At 41.4% G+C, this 16,203-nt stretch overlaps 1 protein-coding gene and 1 non-coding gene across 16 annotated transcripts in view; one reads left to right on the forward strand and one right to left on the reverse strand.

Moving 5' to 3' along the window:
• The window catches only part of TANGO6 (transport and golgi organization 6 homolog), a 257,175-nt gene that overhangs the window by 81,127 nt on the left and 159,845 nt on the right, over positions 1-16,203 (forward strand). For 13 of the 15 annotated variants that reach the window (XR_013530108.1, XR_013530109.1, XR_013530110.1 and 10 more), the window contains 2 exons: positions 7,582-8,097; positions 10,759-10,816. Coding sequence is in view for 9 of the 15 variants with exons in the window: in XM_078357570.1 (XP_078213696.1) it covers positions 7,582-8,097; positions 10,759-10,816 (574 nt within the window). In the remaining 6 variants the exon portion in view is untranslated. Of the gene's footprint in view, positions 1-7,581; positions 8,098-10,003; positions 10,134-10,758; positions 10,817-16,203 lie in introns of all 15 variants that reach the window. The other 2 variants (XR_013530112.1, XR_013530113.1) reach the window with 1 other exon arrangement.
• Positions 6,790-6,854, reverse strand: LOC118149791 (U7 small nuclear RNA). The gene has a single exon (XR_004737509.1). It is a non-coding gene; the product is annotated as a U7 small nuclear RNA (small nuclear RNA).

A 16,203-nucleotide genomic window follows, 5' to 3' on the forward strand; every position in this document is an offset into this window, starting at 1 on the left:
TTTTCTGGTCCTCAGTCTCCAAAGCTCAGCCCTTGTTTCTGCTACTATTGTTGGGGAAAATCCTGAGTAGCCTGCTGGCTGCATAGGATCCATCTATTTCAAATGCTCCATTTTAGCACAGGATTTATTCTTCAACCCATATCAGGTAGTGTGTTAAAGCTTTGCTTCCAGCCACTTTTAAGTGTGTATGTCTTTTACATACCTGACTTTTTTTCCCAAAAATGCTACATACCTAATTTATAATTTTTAAATTTATTTTTTTAAATAGTACATATTGCATACTTGTGTGCCACACATACTGAGCTAGGGTGCTGGGAATACAGCAGGAGACAAGGCAGACCCTCATGAAATTTCAGTCCAGTAAGGAAGTCACACACTAAATGACTGTTCAGAAATAAACTTAGGATTGATTGAAGGGCCTCAAAAGAGAAGTGGTGGGTACCAAGAGCACATAACATCTAACCTAGGCTGGGGAGATTTCCACTGAGGAAGCGTAAGCATAAGATAAGATTTGAAGGATGAATAGGAGTGTGGGTGTGTGTAGAATGCAGATGAAGGAAACTCTTCCAATTAAGGGAAACATCATGCTTAGAAGCAGCAAAGAGCTTGGTATATGTGAGACACTGATAGAAGACTAGTGTCAGTGAATTGTAGAGACCAAGGGGAAGAGCATGCCAGCAAGGACAAAAGATAGGCAAGGGCTAGACCATGTGTGTGTGTGTGACTGGCTAATTACATACCTAGTTAGGTGAGGAGTCTGCAGGAAAGCAGAATAGGCTTAGTGTGAGTCTTATGAAATCCACCCTGAAACCAGCCTGCTCATAACCCTTAGCAGTGAGTAGGATACCCTCTGGGAATGGATTTTTGAGTTTGAGGATTCAAGTCTGATTCTTATTCTTGATGTATTAGAATATGCCTTTCACTAGCCTGTCTAAAAGGAAAAGGAGTTTTATCTGGGCCTGTTATTAATGTGAAGCCCATTTCTTGGTAAATTTACTTAGCACTAATAATTATATATTTTCCATGTTGTTTTAAAAAAAAGCATTTGGTTCATTTTCTAGAGCCATAGTATACCCTTGCTGTTAGAACTATCAAGGAAAGGTTGATCAATTGAATCATTTTTATTTTCTTTTATTTTTTTGAGCTGGATTCTTACTCTGTTGCACAGGCTAGAATGTGGTGGCATGATCTTAACTCACTGCAGCCTCAGCTTCCCAAGTAGCTGAGATTACAGGCATGCGCCACCCCACCCAGCTAATTTTTGTATTTTCAGTAGAGACAAGGTTTTGCCATGTTGGCCTGGCTGGTCTTGAACCCCTGACCTCAGGTGATGTGCCTGCCTCGGGCTCCCAAAGTGCTAGGCTTACAGGCGTGAGCAACCGCACCCGGCTGGAATTATTTTTCTTAAGTTGTATTCTTATTGGATTTAGTTAGCCAAATTGATTTTAGTTTTTCTTGTTGACTGTTAATTTGAATAGTCTTTTTCCATAAGGTGAGAGTGCAGTTTTGGTTTTTTTTTCTCACTTCTCTGTACTTACCATTTCAAACCACATCCCAAATGAAAAATATATCACAGAAATCTCCATTTCCCTTTCTAGAAGCCCATTGTTGGAGGGCCAGCTGTGCACGTTAGTTGTGTTCTAAGAGAGACTCACTTGACCGATGTAAAGGTTATGCGTTGCAGGCCCCTGCCTTTCCATGAGCCATCCTGACTCACTGACTACATCCGGCATTCCTCTGACTTTGCAGTTAGTTAAGTGAACATAGCATGTCACCACTTATACCTTTGCCCTAGATCTACTACTTTTTTTCTGTTTGAATCATGGATTTGTAAGTGGCTTCTAGAGTAATACTGGATTTTCTTTCTTTGTATCAGAAAAAAATGTCATGGTTCTAAATTATGTTTTCAGTCAATCTTTGTCAGGCTAACATTATACTGTTTTTTTCCAATCCTTACTAGGATTTGTTGTTTTGGCTAATGAAAAAAGAATCTGACATCATCTGAACCAACCTACCTACTTAATTAATTAATTTATTTATTTTCTCTCTTATTTTTATAATCAAAGTGATTATTAGAACATTGTGTCTGGGAAGAGAAGTTAATTTGGAAAATGTGTATATTTAAGACTGATGACAAGATCACTGTAATTCCAGGCTCAATTTTTTAAATTTCAGAGTTAACCATCACCAGAAGTATTATATATTGGTTACTCTTCTCTGTCCCCTCAAGAAGCAATTTCTGCATGATGTTACATTGTGAGTTGGTCTCTAAAGCACGAAGCTGAGCAGACCATTCTAGACCTTCTTTAGGAAAAACCAAAATCATGTTGTTCCAGGGAGACACCAGAGCCTCTGGTTAAAAGCTGGGCTCCAAATCTTTAAATCTAGATTCAGTTGGGGTGGGGGTTTGTTATTGGGAGAGAAAAGGCGCATCTCTTCTATAAAGGGGAAGGGGTTTTTAGCTTGGTCTTACTCTATACTGCTTTGGTCGTGTTTTTGATCAAAGGTCATTGCTCACAGACTGTGTTTTAGGTGCTGTTGACTTACATATTAGAATCATTGCAAACGCTTAGAGGCTGGGGGGTGGAAGTAGTGGTAAGCAAGCTAGAGGTCTACTGCAGAATGGAGGAAAGGGAGAGAGGGAAGAGCCACTGAAATCTCTTGCATGCTGTTGAGGCAAATTGGTTGACTCAGTTGCTGTGCTAGAATGCTGTCCTTTCTCTTCTTCACTGAGCCTGATTTGGGTACGCTGCTTGGGAAAACCCATTATTTCCAGCTGTTATGTAGAGCTCCAAAGAGCAGATGATCCTTCTTAATTACTGTTGCTTTCAAGCAGCCTCATTTAGAGATGTCTTACTTTCTGCCATATTTAATAAACCTGCCACAGTAGGTACTTAATTAACAGTGTGTGAATGGATGGATAAATGGAAGGAAGAAAGAATAAAAGGAAGAAAGGAAAGATGAATGTCTAACTAAGGAGGCATGAATTTTGTTTTGTTTTGTTTATCAAAAGGGCATAGGCTTCAAAAAGTTTAAAAACACTGCCCTCACCCATAGTGAGCAACCTCCAGATCTGGGCACACCCATGGGAGTGTTGTGAATGTTAGTCATGTGCTATAAGGGGCAAAGGAGAGCCATACTTCTTTTCACAGGCTTTTCCTTTATTATCCTCTAGATAGTCCAGTCTTTTCTTAGAATTTCCCTAGAGTGGAGAGGCATCCTTCAACTGCTTATATATAGGTGATAAAAATGGCTAAAAAAGTCATTACCTGGCCGGGCACAGTGGCTCACACCGTGTAATCCCAGCACTTACATATAGGTGATAAAAATGGCTAAAAAAGTCGTTACCTGGCCGGGCACAGTGGCTCACACCGTGTAATCCCAGCACTTATATATAGGTGATAAAAATGGCTAAAAAAGTCATTACCTGGCTGGGCACAGTGGCTCACACCGTGTAATCCCAGGCAGAGACAGGCAAATCACAAGGTCAAGAGATCGAGACCAACGTGGCCAACATGGTGAAACCCTGTCTCTACTAAAAATACAAAAATTAGCTGTACGTGGTGGTGTGCGCCTGTAATCTCAGCTACTCAGGAGGCTGAGGCAAGAGGATTGCTTGAACCCAGGAGGTGGAGGTTGCAGTGAGCCAAGATCGCGCTGCGACACTCCAGCCTGGGCAACAGAGGCAGACTCTGTCTCAAAAAACAAACAAACAAAAAAAGCCCTTACTTGCAAACCACAGTGCCTCCAGTTTTACAACTTAGAAAGTGACCTTCCAGTTAACTAAACTGACTAGTTCCCTCTAATTCTTTTTGCTTTTGAGATTAAACTATCTATTCTGGAATTGTCTTCATTGTGTTCATTTATACACATTGTTAAAGATTTTGAGAGCTTTGGCCCGGTGTGGTAGCTCAGGCCTGTAATCCCAACATTTTGAGAGGCTGAGGCAGGCAGATCACCTGAGGTCGGGAGTTCGAGACCAGCCTGACCAACGTGGAGAAACCCCGTCTCTACCAAAAATACAAAATTATCCAGGTGTGGTGGCACGTGCCTGCAATCCCAGCTACTTGGGAGGCTGAGGCAGGAAAATTGCTTGAACACGGGAGGCAGAGGTTGCAATGAACCGAGATCGTGCCTTTGCACTCCAGCCTAGGCAACAAGAGTGAAAAAAAAAAAGCAAAAAAAAAAGTCTTGCTTTGTTGCCCAGGCTACAGTGCAGTGGTGCAATCTTCTCCCAGGTTTGAGCAATTCTCCTGCCTCAGCCTCCCGAGTAGCTAGGACTACAGGCATGCGCCACCATACCCGGTTAATTTTTATATTTTTGGTAAAGATGGGGTTTCACTATGTTGACCAGGCTGGTCCTAAACTCCTGGCCTCAAGTGATCCTCCCGCCTGAAGTGATCCTCCCTCCCAAAGTGCTGGGATTTACAGCCATGAGCCACCATGCCAGGCTGCTTTATATAATTTCTATAAAGTGATGTATATTGACATCAGTGGCCTGTGAAGGCTTTCATTTGTTTTAAATCACTACAACATTTGATCCAAATGCTTCCAAAGATCCAGAATCTTCCACGATAACTGGCAAACAACTACCTAGCCGGTTTCACGAATTTTAGGCAAATATTCAATCATTATATTTAAAATATGGTTTTTATGATAATGTATTATTTTTTATGATCGTAGGCTTTACACTGGATTTTGCTCTACCTCTTTCCTACATGCATTCTCGGCCTTGAGACTAGACAGTGAGAATAGGGGAGGAATTAAGCACATTGCTCTTATGCTAAATTGATTTGTTACTGAGACCTCTCTAGTGTTCTTTACATAATACATGGATAATAAATTGTTGCTCAACCACCTTGCACATAAAAACTATGAAAGAACTTTGTATACTGTGATTACCATTTGGTTTTCTTGTATTTGTGTATAGCTTTATAGTTGACAAAATTCTTACTTCATTTGATTTTCATAATAAACCTTTTACTAGATAGGGACTGTCAGGAATATATTAAAATCTTGTGGGTTTTTTTTTTATTTTTTTCAATATACACATGCTCTACTCTTGCTTTCATCCCGGTTCTGATAAGCTTCTTTGTAGAGGGCAGGGTCTCTTCCACAACCACTATCTTAAATCCAAGCCCTAGCAATCCATCCTCAGTTTTTTGTTTTTTTTTTTTTTGATATGGAGTATTGCTCTGTTGCCCAGGCTGGAATGCAGTTACCCGATCTTGGCTCACCACAGCCTCTGCCTCCTGGGTTTAAGCCATTCTCCTGCCCCAGCCTCCTGAGTAGCTGGGATTATAGGAATGCACCATCATGCCCAGCTAATTTTTTGTGTTTTTAGTAGAGACGGGGTTTCACCATGTTGACCAGGATGGTCTCCATCTCTTGACCTCATGATCCACTTGCCTCGGTCTCCCAAAGTGCTAGGATTATAGGCGTGAGCCACCGCGCCCAGCCAAAGGTCATTGCTTTTAAGAGGTCATCTCAATTTTCTACTATATTAAGTTGTAGGAGTTTTATAGTTTTGTATTTTACAGTTAGGTTTATGATCCATTTCCAGTTAATTTTTGTGCAAGGTGCAAGGTCTGTCTAGATTCTTTTTTTTTTTTTTTTTTGCGTGTGCATGCCAGTTGTTCCAGCACCAGTTGTTGAAAAAAACTTTCTTTTCTACTGACACTTGTTCTGATTAAAAAAAGACACTGTATTTTTTTTTCCATTTAAGCCTTTGCTCCTTTGTCAAAGTTCAGTTGACTCTATTTATGTGGGTCTATTTCTGGCCTTTCTATTCTGTTCCATTGATCTATTTGTCTCGGCTGGTTTTTATTTTAGAAGAAATTGTTATATAGAAGAGAAATTAATGAAAGGCTAAGTAGACTACAGATAACAGTAAATATTCTCATTTTAGATGCTTTAAAAAAAAGTCCACAATACAACAGAGGCACTGAATGAAGTTTAGCATAATGATAATAAGTAAAATTATTTGAAGATGTCTCAGCTGGGCATGGTGGCTTACACCTGTAATCCCAGCACTTTGGGAGGCCAAGGTGGGCAGATCACCTGAGGTTCGGAGTTCCAGACCAGCCTGGCCAACATGGTGAAACCCCATCTCTACTGAAATACAAAAACTTAGCTGGGTGTGGTGGCAGGTGCCTGTAATCCCAGCTACTCAGGAGGCTGAGGCAGGAGAATCACTCGAACCTGGGAGGCAGATGTTATAGTGAGCTGAGATCACACCATTACGTTCCAGCCTAGGCAAGAGAGCAAGACTCCATATCCAAAAGGAAAAGAAAAAAATAAAAAGAATTTAAGATCCTTAAGGTATTCAAATTTTCAGGGCCTCATGAAGCCTCATCTGATAATTTTTCAAGTGTTTTTAAACAGAAAAATACTACCATTGATTCTTTTCTTTTTTTCTTTCTTTCTTTTTCTTTTTTTTTTTTTTTTTTTTGGAGACGGGATTTCTCTCTTGTTGCCCAGGCTAGAGTACAATGATGCAATCTCAGTTCACTGTAACCTCCTCCTCCTGGGTTTAAGTGATTCTCCTGCCTTAGCCTCCAAAGTAGCTGGGATTACAGGCATGTGTCACCACGCGTGGCTAATTTTGTATTTTTTTTTAGTAGAGATGGGGTTTCTCCATGTTGGTCAGGCTGGTCTCAAACTCCCAATCTCAGTTGATCCTCCCGCCTTGACCTCCAAAAGTGCTGGAATTATAGGTGTGAGCCACCACACATGGCCGATTCTTACTTTTCATTGGTTGCACATATACCTTTGCGTGGCAGTGGGTGAGGGGGCTGCTTTCCAGTGAAGATCAAAAAACCTGCTAGACAAATTCTGAAAGAGCTGTAGCAGTAATGCACCTTTCTTAGTAGTAAAGCATATGACATTATTCGGACAAAGCTTCCATAAAGAATAAAATGTTATGTAATTTTCACTTCCATTTTCCAGAAGAAATCCCTTTCTGCCTGTTGTCTCCCTGATCCTTCCTTCCAGATCTATGGTGCACTTGTATACTGACCAGCCACTTTAGATCATGCAGTTAAGAACAGCTTTATCTTTTTGAGGGATAAAGCTATTCTTACCTACATGATCTAAAGTGTAGATCTGGGATTAGAGTCCACACTCTTACCCAACACCCTACACATTGTGTAATACTGTGTAGGGTGTTGGCTAAGAATGTGGACTCTAATCCCAGTTTCTTGAGTTCACATCTTACTATCTTCCAGTTTGTGACCTTGGGTATGTTATTTAACTGTTGTGTTCCACCTGTTTAAAATGTAGATAATAATAGTCATTACATGATAAGAATATGAATATGTGCCTGTGTGCCTGTGTTTGTGTGTGTGTGTGTGTGTATGTATGATCTCTGAAGAGAACCTGCACATGATAAGTGTTCAATATATGTAAGGTTTGATTATTCAACAGATAGTATTGAGTGCTGGACCCAGGTAATACACTGATTACACCCTGAGCAAGATTTGATCCCTGCCCCTTTTTCTCAGAATATTTTTCCTGGTGCTCAGGTCATATTGACATTTGCTATGTTAATTTGGGTTTGGCATTTTTTACTTCATTTTGTAGTTGAAGTCAAGTGATTTTGCTGTTCTGAAGCAGTTGCTGCCTCTGTTGGAGAAGGTGTCCAACACATATCCTGATCCTGTCATCCAAGAACTCGCTGTTGATCTCCGCATCACCATCTCTACCCATGGAGCCTTTGCCACTGAGGCCATCAGCAAGGCTGCCCAAAGTACATTGAACAAAGAAGATCCAGAAGGGAAAATAGAAGAGCCACAACAAAGCAGTCATGAAAGACACACTGATGTAGCTCATAGCCACCTTGAACAACAGCAGAGCCATGGAATAGCCCCCCAGACAGGCCTGCAATCAGATGCTCCGGTCACTCCTCAAGGAGTCAATGAGCCCAGCACTGCCACAAGCCAGAAATCTGGAAGCATAACCACAGAACAGCTCCAAGAGGTTATTTTATCTGCTTATGATCCCCAAATTCCAACGCGGGCTGCTGCCCTGCGTACTCTTTCCCACTGGATAGAGCAGAGAGAAGCAAAAGCCCTTGAGATGCAAGAGAAGCTTCTCAAGGTGAGTAGAGCACACTGTAAAGACGCGTGGGCACAGGGTGGCACAGCCGTCCAGGAGCATTCATTCAACTCAAGTATTTTTGGAGCCTAGACTATGTGTCAAGTGCTGTTCTGGACCACCATCCAGAAATGTATGATTTCTGTTAGGAGGCAACACTTAGACACAAGAAAGACTTAAACTCCTCAATTGAATATCAGCCGAATGCCAAAATTTGGGCACACAAGAAATGCTTTGGGCAGTAAGGAAAAAGAGAAAGTTGAAATTTTCTGGAGGATATAGATCTTAATATGGCCTTGACAACTGATGAAGTTTGAGCAGATGAAAAAGGGGTGGGACAGCATAAGCAAATTCTCAGAGATGGGAAAGTACCTTTTGTGGTAAAAAGGTCTGCTTCATCACTGCAACCCAGCCCAGATAAGCCATCTGTTTTCTCTGGGTACCTTAAGTGGGGCATTGGGCAAAACTGGGTCTCCTCCCCTCTTCTTTCCCTTTATCATGGTGAAAAAGCTGTTCTTTTTTTCTTTTCTCTTGTTTTTTGTTTTTTTTGCAAGAGGGTCTCGCTCTGTCACCCAGGCTAGAATGTAGTGGCATGATCTTGGCTCATTGCAACTTCTACCTCCTGGGTTCAAGTAATTATTCTGCCTCAGCCTTCCAAGTAACTGGAATTACAGGTGCCTACTACCACATCCAGCTAATTTTTGTACTTTTAGTTGAGATGGGTTTCACCATGTTGGCCAGGCTGGTCTTGAACTTCTGACATCAAGTGATCTGCCCACCTTGGCCTCCCAAAGTGCTAGGATTACAGGCGTGAGCCACTGCACCTGGCCAAAAGCTGTTCTTTAAATTATAGATTTATGTGGGAGAATGTGTGTGCTTAGCTGGGGATCTTTTCCCTTTTGTGGAAATTGTCCTGACCTCCGTATGGCTTAGAGATTAAGAGCAAGGGGTCTAGAGACTACTCCCTGGGATCACATCCCAGATCAGTTTCTTAGACATTTGAACTTTCTGAGCCTCAATTATGATGATGATGATGATGATAACAATGACCTTTTCTATATGCCCTAGCCGTTAGTTTAATAATTAGAATTCTGATTTAAACATTTATTTTTAGTTTATTTATTTATTTATTGGAACCAATTGTATAATAATAGTGACTGCTGTTTATTGAGCCAGGCCATATTTATAGATATTGTCTCTAATCCTCACAATTGCAGTATTAGTATTACCCCCATTTAACAGATAAGAAAAGCAAGGCACAGAAATATACAGGATTTGCTGTCACTGAAATATTACTGGAAACCTCAAATGTGTATCTTTTTTGAGTAATTACTTAAAATATTCTTTTACACACCTATTTGAAGGTGAATGCAATGAAGATCTTGGAATTTTTTTTAGCTTCATTAAAACTTCATCTGCTGTACATAATTGGTTACCAAGTCCTGTCAATTCTTTTTTCTAAGAAGTCTTTCTTTTTTTTTTTTTTTTTTTTTTTGAGATGGAGTCTTGTTCTGTTGCCCAGGCTGGAGTACAGTGGGGTGATCTCAGCTCACTGCAACCTCCACCTCCCAAGTTCAAGCAATTCTATTGTCTCAGCCTCCCAAGTAGCTGGGATTACAGGCACATGCCACCACACCCAGCTATTTTTTTTTATATTTAGACCCTGTTAGGCAGAATGGTCTCAATCTCCTGACCTAATCTGCCTGCCTCGGCCTCCCAAAGTACTGGGATTACAGGTGTGAGTCACCACACCCCGCCCCCAAGAAGTCTTTCAAATGTATTTTATCCTCTTATTTCCATGGCCATTACCCTAAATTAAGCTTCCCTTACTTACTCTATAAAAGATTCCCTACCTTCCAACCTGGCCATCTTCCTAACTGGGGTAATTTTAGGCTCTCCTTGCATGTAGGCTCTCCTTACATCTCCTTAAGATGTAGAGACCAGCAGCATCAAGTTGATGTCAAGAATCACTGTGCCAGCAAAGAACACAGCATTATTTATGGAGCAGACACTTCCATCTTCCTTTCTCTGGCTCTCAGGTTGGGGTCTAAACCTAACACGTCATGTAGTATCTTCCAGATAAGCTGTACTCACTGTAGCTGATACCCCTGATAGGTTCCTAAATTTTAAGATATTTTGAGAGTAATTTGTTACTAATGTCAATTAAAGTGCTGAAATTTACAGGATTTTCTAAAATAATTAGATTCAAAGTTATCTCAATAATATCTCTATCTCACTTCCACTTTTATATGCTTTGTGGGTGCGAGAGAAAAGGATTAAATTGTAGCAAATGTGCCATCCATTGCACATAACCCCAAACCTTGTCTCTTGTGTGTCACAGCCTGTAGTCTGGCATGCCATATGTGAGAATGTTGTTCACCATGGCTGTCACTGAAAAATGTTGAGGATTGTTCTTCCACTGGTTTCCAGGACTATTGCTGGAAGAATACAAGTATCGCCCCCAATCTCTACCCTTTTTTTAATGGTTTTAAAATGGAACTTCAAGTGTATAAGCCATTTCCTCCATAAAACTCTGTCAGACCAGTTCCTAGCTAAGACAAACAAGAAGCAAAGCATTTACTCTTTTGAACTGATGATAAGGGAGTCTCTTAAATCTTCCTTGTTCTTTGTAAATCTTATCACTGCTGTATTTTGTGGTTCCAGATATTCTTGGAAAACTTGGAACATGAAGACACTTTTGTGTATCTATCTGCAATTCAGGGTAAGTCAGTCCTGGTTAAAGGACTTTGAGTCTGTGGACCAAAGAATGTATCATGTTCATGTTTATTTGCACAAAATTTCTGAAGTCCTAGGGCCATGAGACTACATTTTGTCTACTTCCTGCCTCCTAGCTAGGACACTTTAAGTCATAATAATAATAATCTTGGAGGGTTTCCAAAGGGTCTGTATAGAGTTTCAGTGTCTCATAATGATGAAGAAGTTTTTATTAATGTTTACTTATTCTATAGGTTAAATTGTATTTCTTCTAATTCAAGGAGGTAAAGAATGATTCACACACGAACTCTTATCACATTAACCTTTTATGTTAGTCAGCTACTGTCTCTCTCTTTTTTTTTTTTTTTGAGACAGAGTCTCATTGTCACCCAGGCTGGAATGCAGTGGTATGAAGTTGGCTCACCATAACCTCTGCCTCCTGAGTTCCAGTGATTCTCCTGCTTCAGCCTCCCAAGTAGCTAGGATTACAGATGCCTCCCACGATGCCCAGCTATTTTTTTATATTTTTGGTAGAGATAAGGTTTCACCATGTTGATCAGGCTGGTCTTGAACTCCCGACCTTCAGTGATCCACCCACTTTGGCCTTCCAAAGTGCTGGAATTACAAGCATGAGCCACACACTTGGCCTCAACTACTATCTATATGCACGTTTTCTCTCTCATTAAGCTAAAAAAACCTCAGGTATTAAGTGTTTTCTTATTAAAACATTTTTTGCAATAACTTTATTTCTCATTTTATGATTCTTTGTTGTTCTCTACATCCCGATTAACTTGTGGGCTCCAAATCTAGAGAGGATGTAGAGAATAAGGCACCCTTTCCAAAAGAGCCAGAAGCAGACATGGTGAGATCAGAGTTAACTCAGTTTCCCTTGGCTCCATCAGCAACATATAGTCAGCAGACCACCTGGGTGGACCACCCCATTACCATGCTTTGGCAAATTACTTAGTCCCTGTGGGCTTCAATTTTTCGTTATCTGTGAAAAAGGGACTAAATGGGAATGTAAAATGGTACTGCCACTTTGCGAAACAGTCTGGCAGTTCTTCAAAAAGATAAACATAGAGTTACTACTTGGCCCAGCAATTCCACTCCTAGGAATAGACCTGATAAATGAAAACATATGTCTGCATAAGACGTCGTATGTGAATGTTCACAGCAGTATTTTTCACAATAGCTAAGAGGTGGAAATAGCTCAAACAACCATCAGTTGATGAATAACTGATAAACTATATGTGGTATATACATGCAATGGAATATTATTGGCTATAAAAATCATTGAAGGGCTGATACATGGTATAACATGGATGAACCTTTAAAACATGGTAAGTGAAAGAAACTGATCACAAAATACTACATTTTTTTTTTTTAAGACAGGGTTTCACCATGTTGGCCAGGCTGGTCTTGAACTCCTGACCTCAGGTGATCTGCCCACCTCAGCCTTCCAAAGTGCTGAGATTACAGGCATGAGCCACCATGCCCGGCCAGTACTACATTTTATATGATTCCAGGTATATGCAATGTCCAGAATACACAAATTTTTAGAGACAAAGTAGATTAGTGCTTTCCTAGGGCTGGGGTAAAGGAGAAATAGTTAGGGGTGATACGTAAAGGATACAAGATTTCTTTTTGGGGTGATGAAATGCTACAAGATTCATTGTGGTGACAGTTGCACAACTCTGAGTATGCTAGGAGACCATTGAGTTATGCACTTTTTTTTTTTTTTGAGATATAATATTGCTCTGTCATCAGGCTGGAGTGCAGAAGCACTATCTTGGCTCACCACAACCCCAGCCTCCCAGATTCAAGCGATTCTCCTGCCTCAGCCTCTCAAACAGGTGGGACTACAGACGCGTGTACCACCACGCCCAGTTAATTTTTGTATTTTTAATAGAGACCGGGTTTCACCATGTTGGCCAGGATCGTTTCAATCTCTTGACCTTGTGATCCACCCACCTCAGGCTCCCAAAGTGCTAGGATTATAGGTGTGAGCCACCACACCCGGCTGCACTTTTTTTTTTTTGAAACACAGTCTCACAATGTTGCCCAGGCTGAAGTGCGTGGTGCAGTCTCAGCTCACTGCAACTTCTGCCTCCTGGGCTCAAGCGGTTCTTGTGTCTCAGCCTCCTGAGTACAGGCATCAGCCACCATGCCCAGCCGAGTTACTCACTTTAAATGGGTGAATTGTATGGTATGTGAGTTGTATCTCAATAAAACTATTACCAAAAAAATAAAATAAATTTTAATAAAAGGGGAGAGAGCTAAAATTGTCAGAGCCTAAGGAGATATGATGACTAAATGTAATGTGATAGATGGGATTCTGAAACAGAAAATGGATGTTAGGGCTGGGCACTGTGGCTCACACCTCATAACCCCAAGCACTTTGGGAGGCCGAAGCAAGAGGATAACTTGAGGTCAGGAGTTTGCAGCCACCCTAGCCAACATGGTAAAACCCCATCTCTACAAAAAGACACACAAAAAAGTTAGCCAGGTATGGTGGTGGGCGCCTGTAGTCTCAGCTACTTGGGAAGCTGAGACACGAGATTCGCTTGAACCCAGGAGGCAGAGGTTGCAGTGACCTGAGATTGCACCACTGCACTCCAGTCCGGGCACTGCACTCCAGATTGAGACTCCATCTCAAAAACAAACAAACAAAAAGGACATTAGGGGAAAACTAAGGAAATTTAAATAAATTATAAACTTCAGTTGATAATAAAGTGTTACTATTAGTTCATTAATTGTGGTAAATATACCACACTAACGTAAGATAACTATTCTATAATAAAATGTTTACTTATAAAAGGGGATTAATACTAGGATTAAATGAGTTAATTCCTTGGAGTTGCTTAGCACGCAGTGTTTAATATGTGTTAACTATTAATACTTTAGTGTTGTTATCATCAGAATCATCTCTATTACATCTACTGTTGGATGACTGGGTAATAATATGGTGATCTCTGTAACTTATCAGATCAGAAGCTTGAGTAGGCTGATTCTGTCAGTTATTGATAATTACAGGTGTGGCTCACACCTGTAAGTCCAACACTTTGGGAGGCTGAGGTGGGTGGATCACCTGAGGTCAGTAGTTTGCGACCAGCCTGAGCAACATGGCGAAACCCCATCCCTACTAAAAATACAAAAATTAGCCAGACGTGGTGGGGTATACCTGTAATCTAGCTACTTGGGAGGCTGAAGTAGGAGAATCACTTGAACCCAGGAGATGGGGGTTGCAGGGAGCTGAGATCACATCATTGCACTCCAGCCTGGGCAACAGAACAAGGCTCCATCTCAGAAAACAACAACAAACTACCCTGACACTCAGTAACCTAAAACACCAATCATTTATTATCACTCATGCATCTATAGACCCACTGCAGGTTCATTGGGGCTTGGCTGGGCAGCTGGCCCCTCCCTGCAGGTCTGCAGGCCAGCTGTGGTAGCTGTGCTTCATGAATTCGTGATCATCCCTGAACCAGTGGCCTACCGGGGCTTGTTCGCCTCATGGTGAGAACAGAAGTGTCAGAGAGAAACCATAAATTCCAAAGGCTCCTCAGGCCAGACTTGGAGCAGACATCCTATCATTCTGTTGGCTAAAGCCAGTCATGTGGCCCAACCCAAAAGTCAAGGGATAGGGAAATACATGCTGTCCCCCTTTAGTTGGACACACTGCCAAGTCACATAGCAAAGGGCATGGATGCAGTAATGCCATTCTTCACATAGATGTATTCTGTTTACCTCCCAGAGGCAAGGTTGTCAGTGAGCATGAAGGAAAGTGCAGGTTCTTACTGGCTAGTTCTTTCAGGGTATGATGTGGATATGCACTATACAGATTTAGTACTTGAAGCTTAAGAGAGCATGCAGAGGGGAAATGACATAGCAAAGAAGGTCTGAGCTTTGGAATTTTGGAATTTATTTATTATATATATATTTTTAGAGACAGGGTCTTGCTCTGTTGCTTAGGGTGGAGAAAGGTGGTATAACTATGGTTTATTGTAGCTTCAAACTCCTGGGCTCAAACAATCCTACCACCTCTGCCTCCTGAGTAGGTGGGACTACAGATGCATGCCAACACATCAGGCTAATTTTTTTTTTTTTTTTGAGAAGGAGTTTCGCTGTTGTTACCCAGGCCGGGGTGCAATGGGGCGATCTTGGCTCACCGCAACCTCCGCCTCCTGGGTTCAAGCAATTCTCCTGCCTCAGCCTCCTGAGTAGCTGGGACTACAGGCACGCACCACCATGCCCAACTAATTTTCGTATTTTTAGTAGAGACGAGGTTTCGCCATGTTGACCAGGATGGTCTCGATCTCTTGACCTCGGGATCCACACGCCTCGGCCTCCCAAAGTGCTGGGATTATAGGCGTGAGCCACCGCGCCTGGCCTGCTAATTTTTTTTTAAATTGTAGAGATGGGGCTCTCACTATGTTGCCCAGGCTCAAACTCCTAGACTCAAGCAATCTTGTTACCTCAGCCTCCCAACATGCTGGGATTACAGGCAAGAGCCACTGTGCCCAGCCAAATTCTCTTTATTCAACAAACATATATTGTATATCTCCTATATACAAAACACTTTAGATTAACTGTGCATTGTAATTAGATTCAAAAGCAAAAAGAATTCTTGAAAGGAGACAAAATGACCACCCAAAGTGGTAAAGGACAACTAGGTGAGAACGAAAGTTCTGAAAGAAACTGAGGTTTCAAGAGAGAAAGTAATTACTTGCAGCTGAGAGGCCAAAGAGGGCAGGAATTGAGATAGGTGTGGGGGTCCAGGAGGCCACATGACCATGGGTTGTGCTTGTGGAAGGCAGATAAATCAACGAAGCAAGAAACTGAAGTGCTTATAATTCGGAAGTCTCAGAACACAAGTCATCCTGTACTTTCCCCAAGAAATTGTAATACTGTCAAGGAGATGTTTTTCATGGTGTGTGTTTTTTTTTTAAAAGACTGGATTTTTGGGAATGGGTGGCATGTCAATCTAATGCAGTCGCCTTGCTGTTTGGAATGAGTGTCTTAACATTAACCCTCTCAGCTCATTAGCCTCTAGGGTCTGCTATCAAAATCGCAACTGTTTGTGTTGTGTTTGTTTTTAGTAATTTTCATTGGTGTGCAAATCAGTTAGTAGCTAATTTGGTGATGAAGAACATGAGGGGTAGAGGTGTAATTTCTCTTCTCAGCTCCCCAAGATGATGGACAAGTTAGAACTAATTGATGTTTTTGGTGTTTATAATATGCACTTAAAAGCCAAGGCCTTAGGTGAGTTTCCCATTAAGAAAGAAAAGAGCTGAATTTTCCCACCTGCATTGCCAATGTAGTTTGCCTGGGCCTAAAGCACTCCAGGAACAAAGCCATTCTGAGCTCCCAGTCAGAGAATACCAGACCACT

This window comes from Callithrix jacchus, chromosome 20 (genome assembly GCF_049354715.1).
Source record: "Callithrix jacchus isolate 240 chromosome 20, calJac240_pri, whole genome shotgun sequence".
Classification (NCBI taxonomy): Eukaryota; Metazoa; Chordata; class Mammalia; order Primates; family Cebidae; genus Callithrix; species Callithrix jacchus.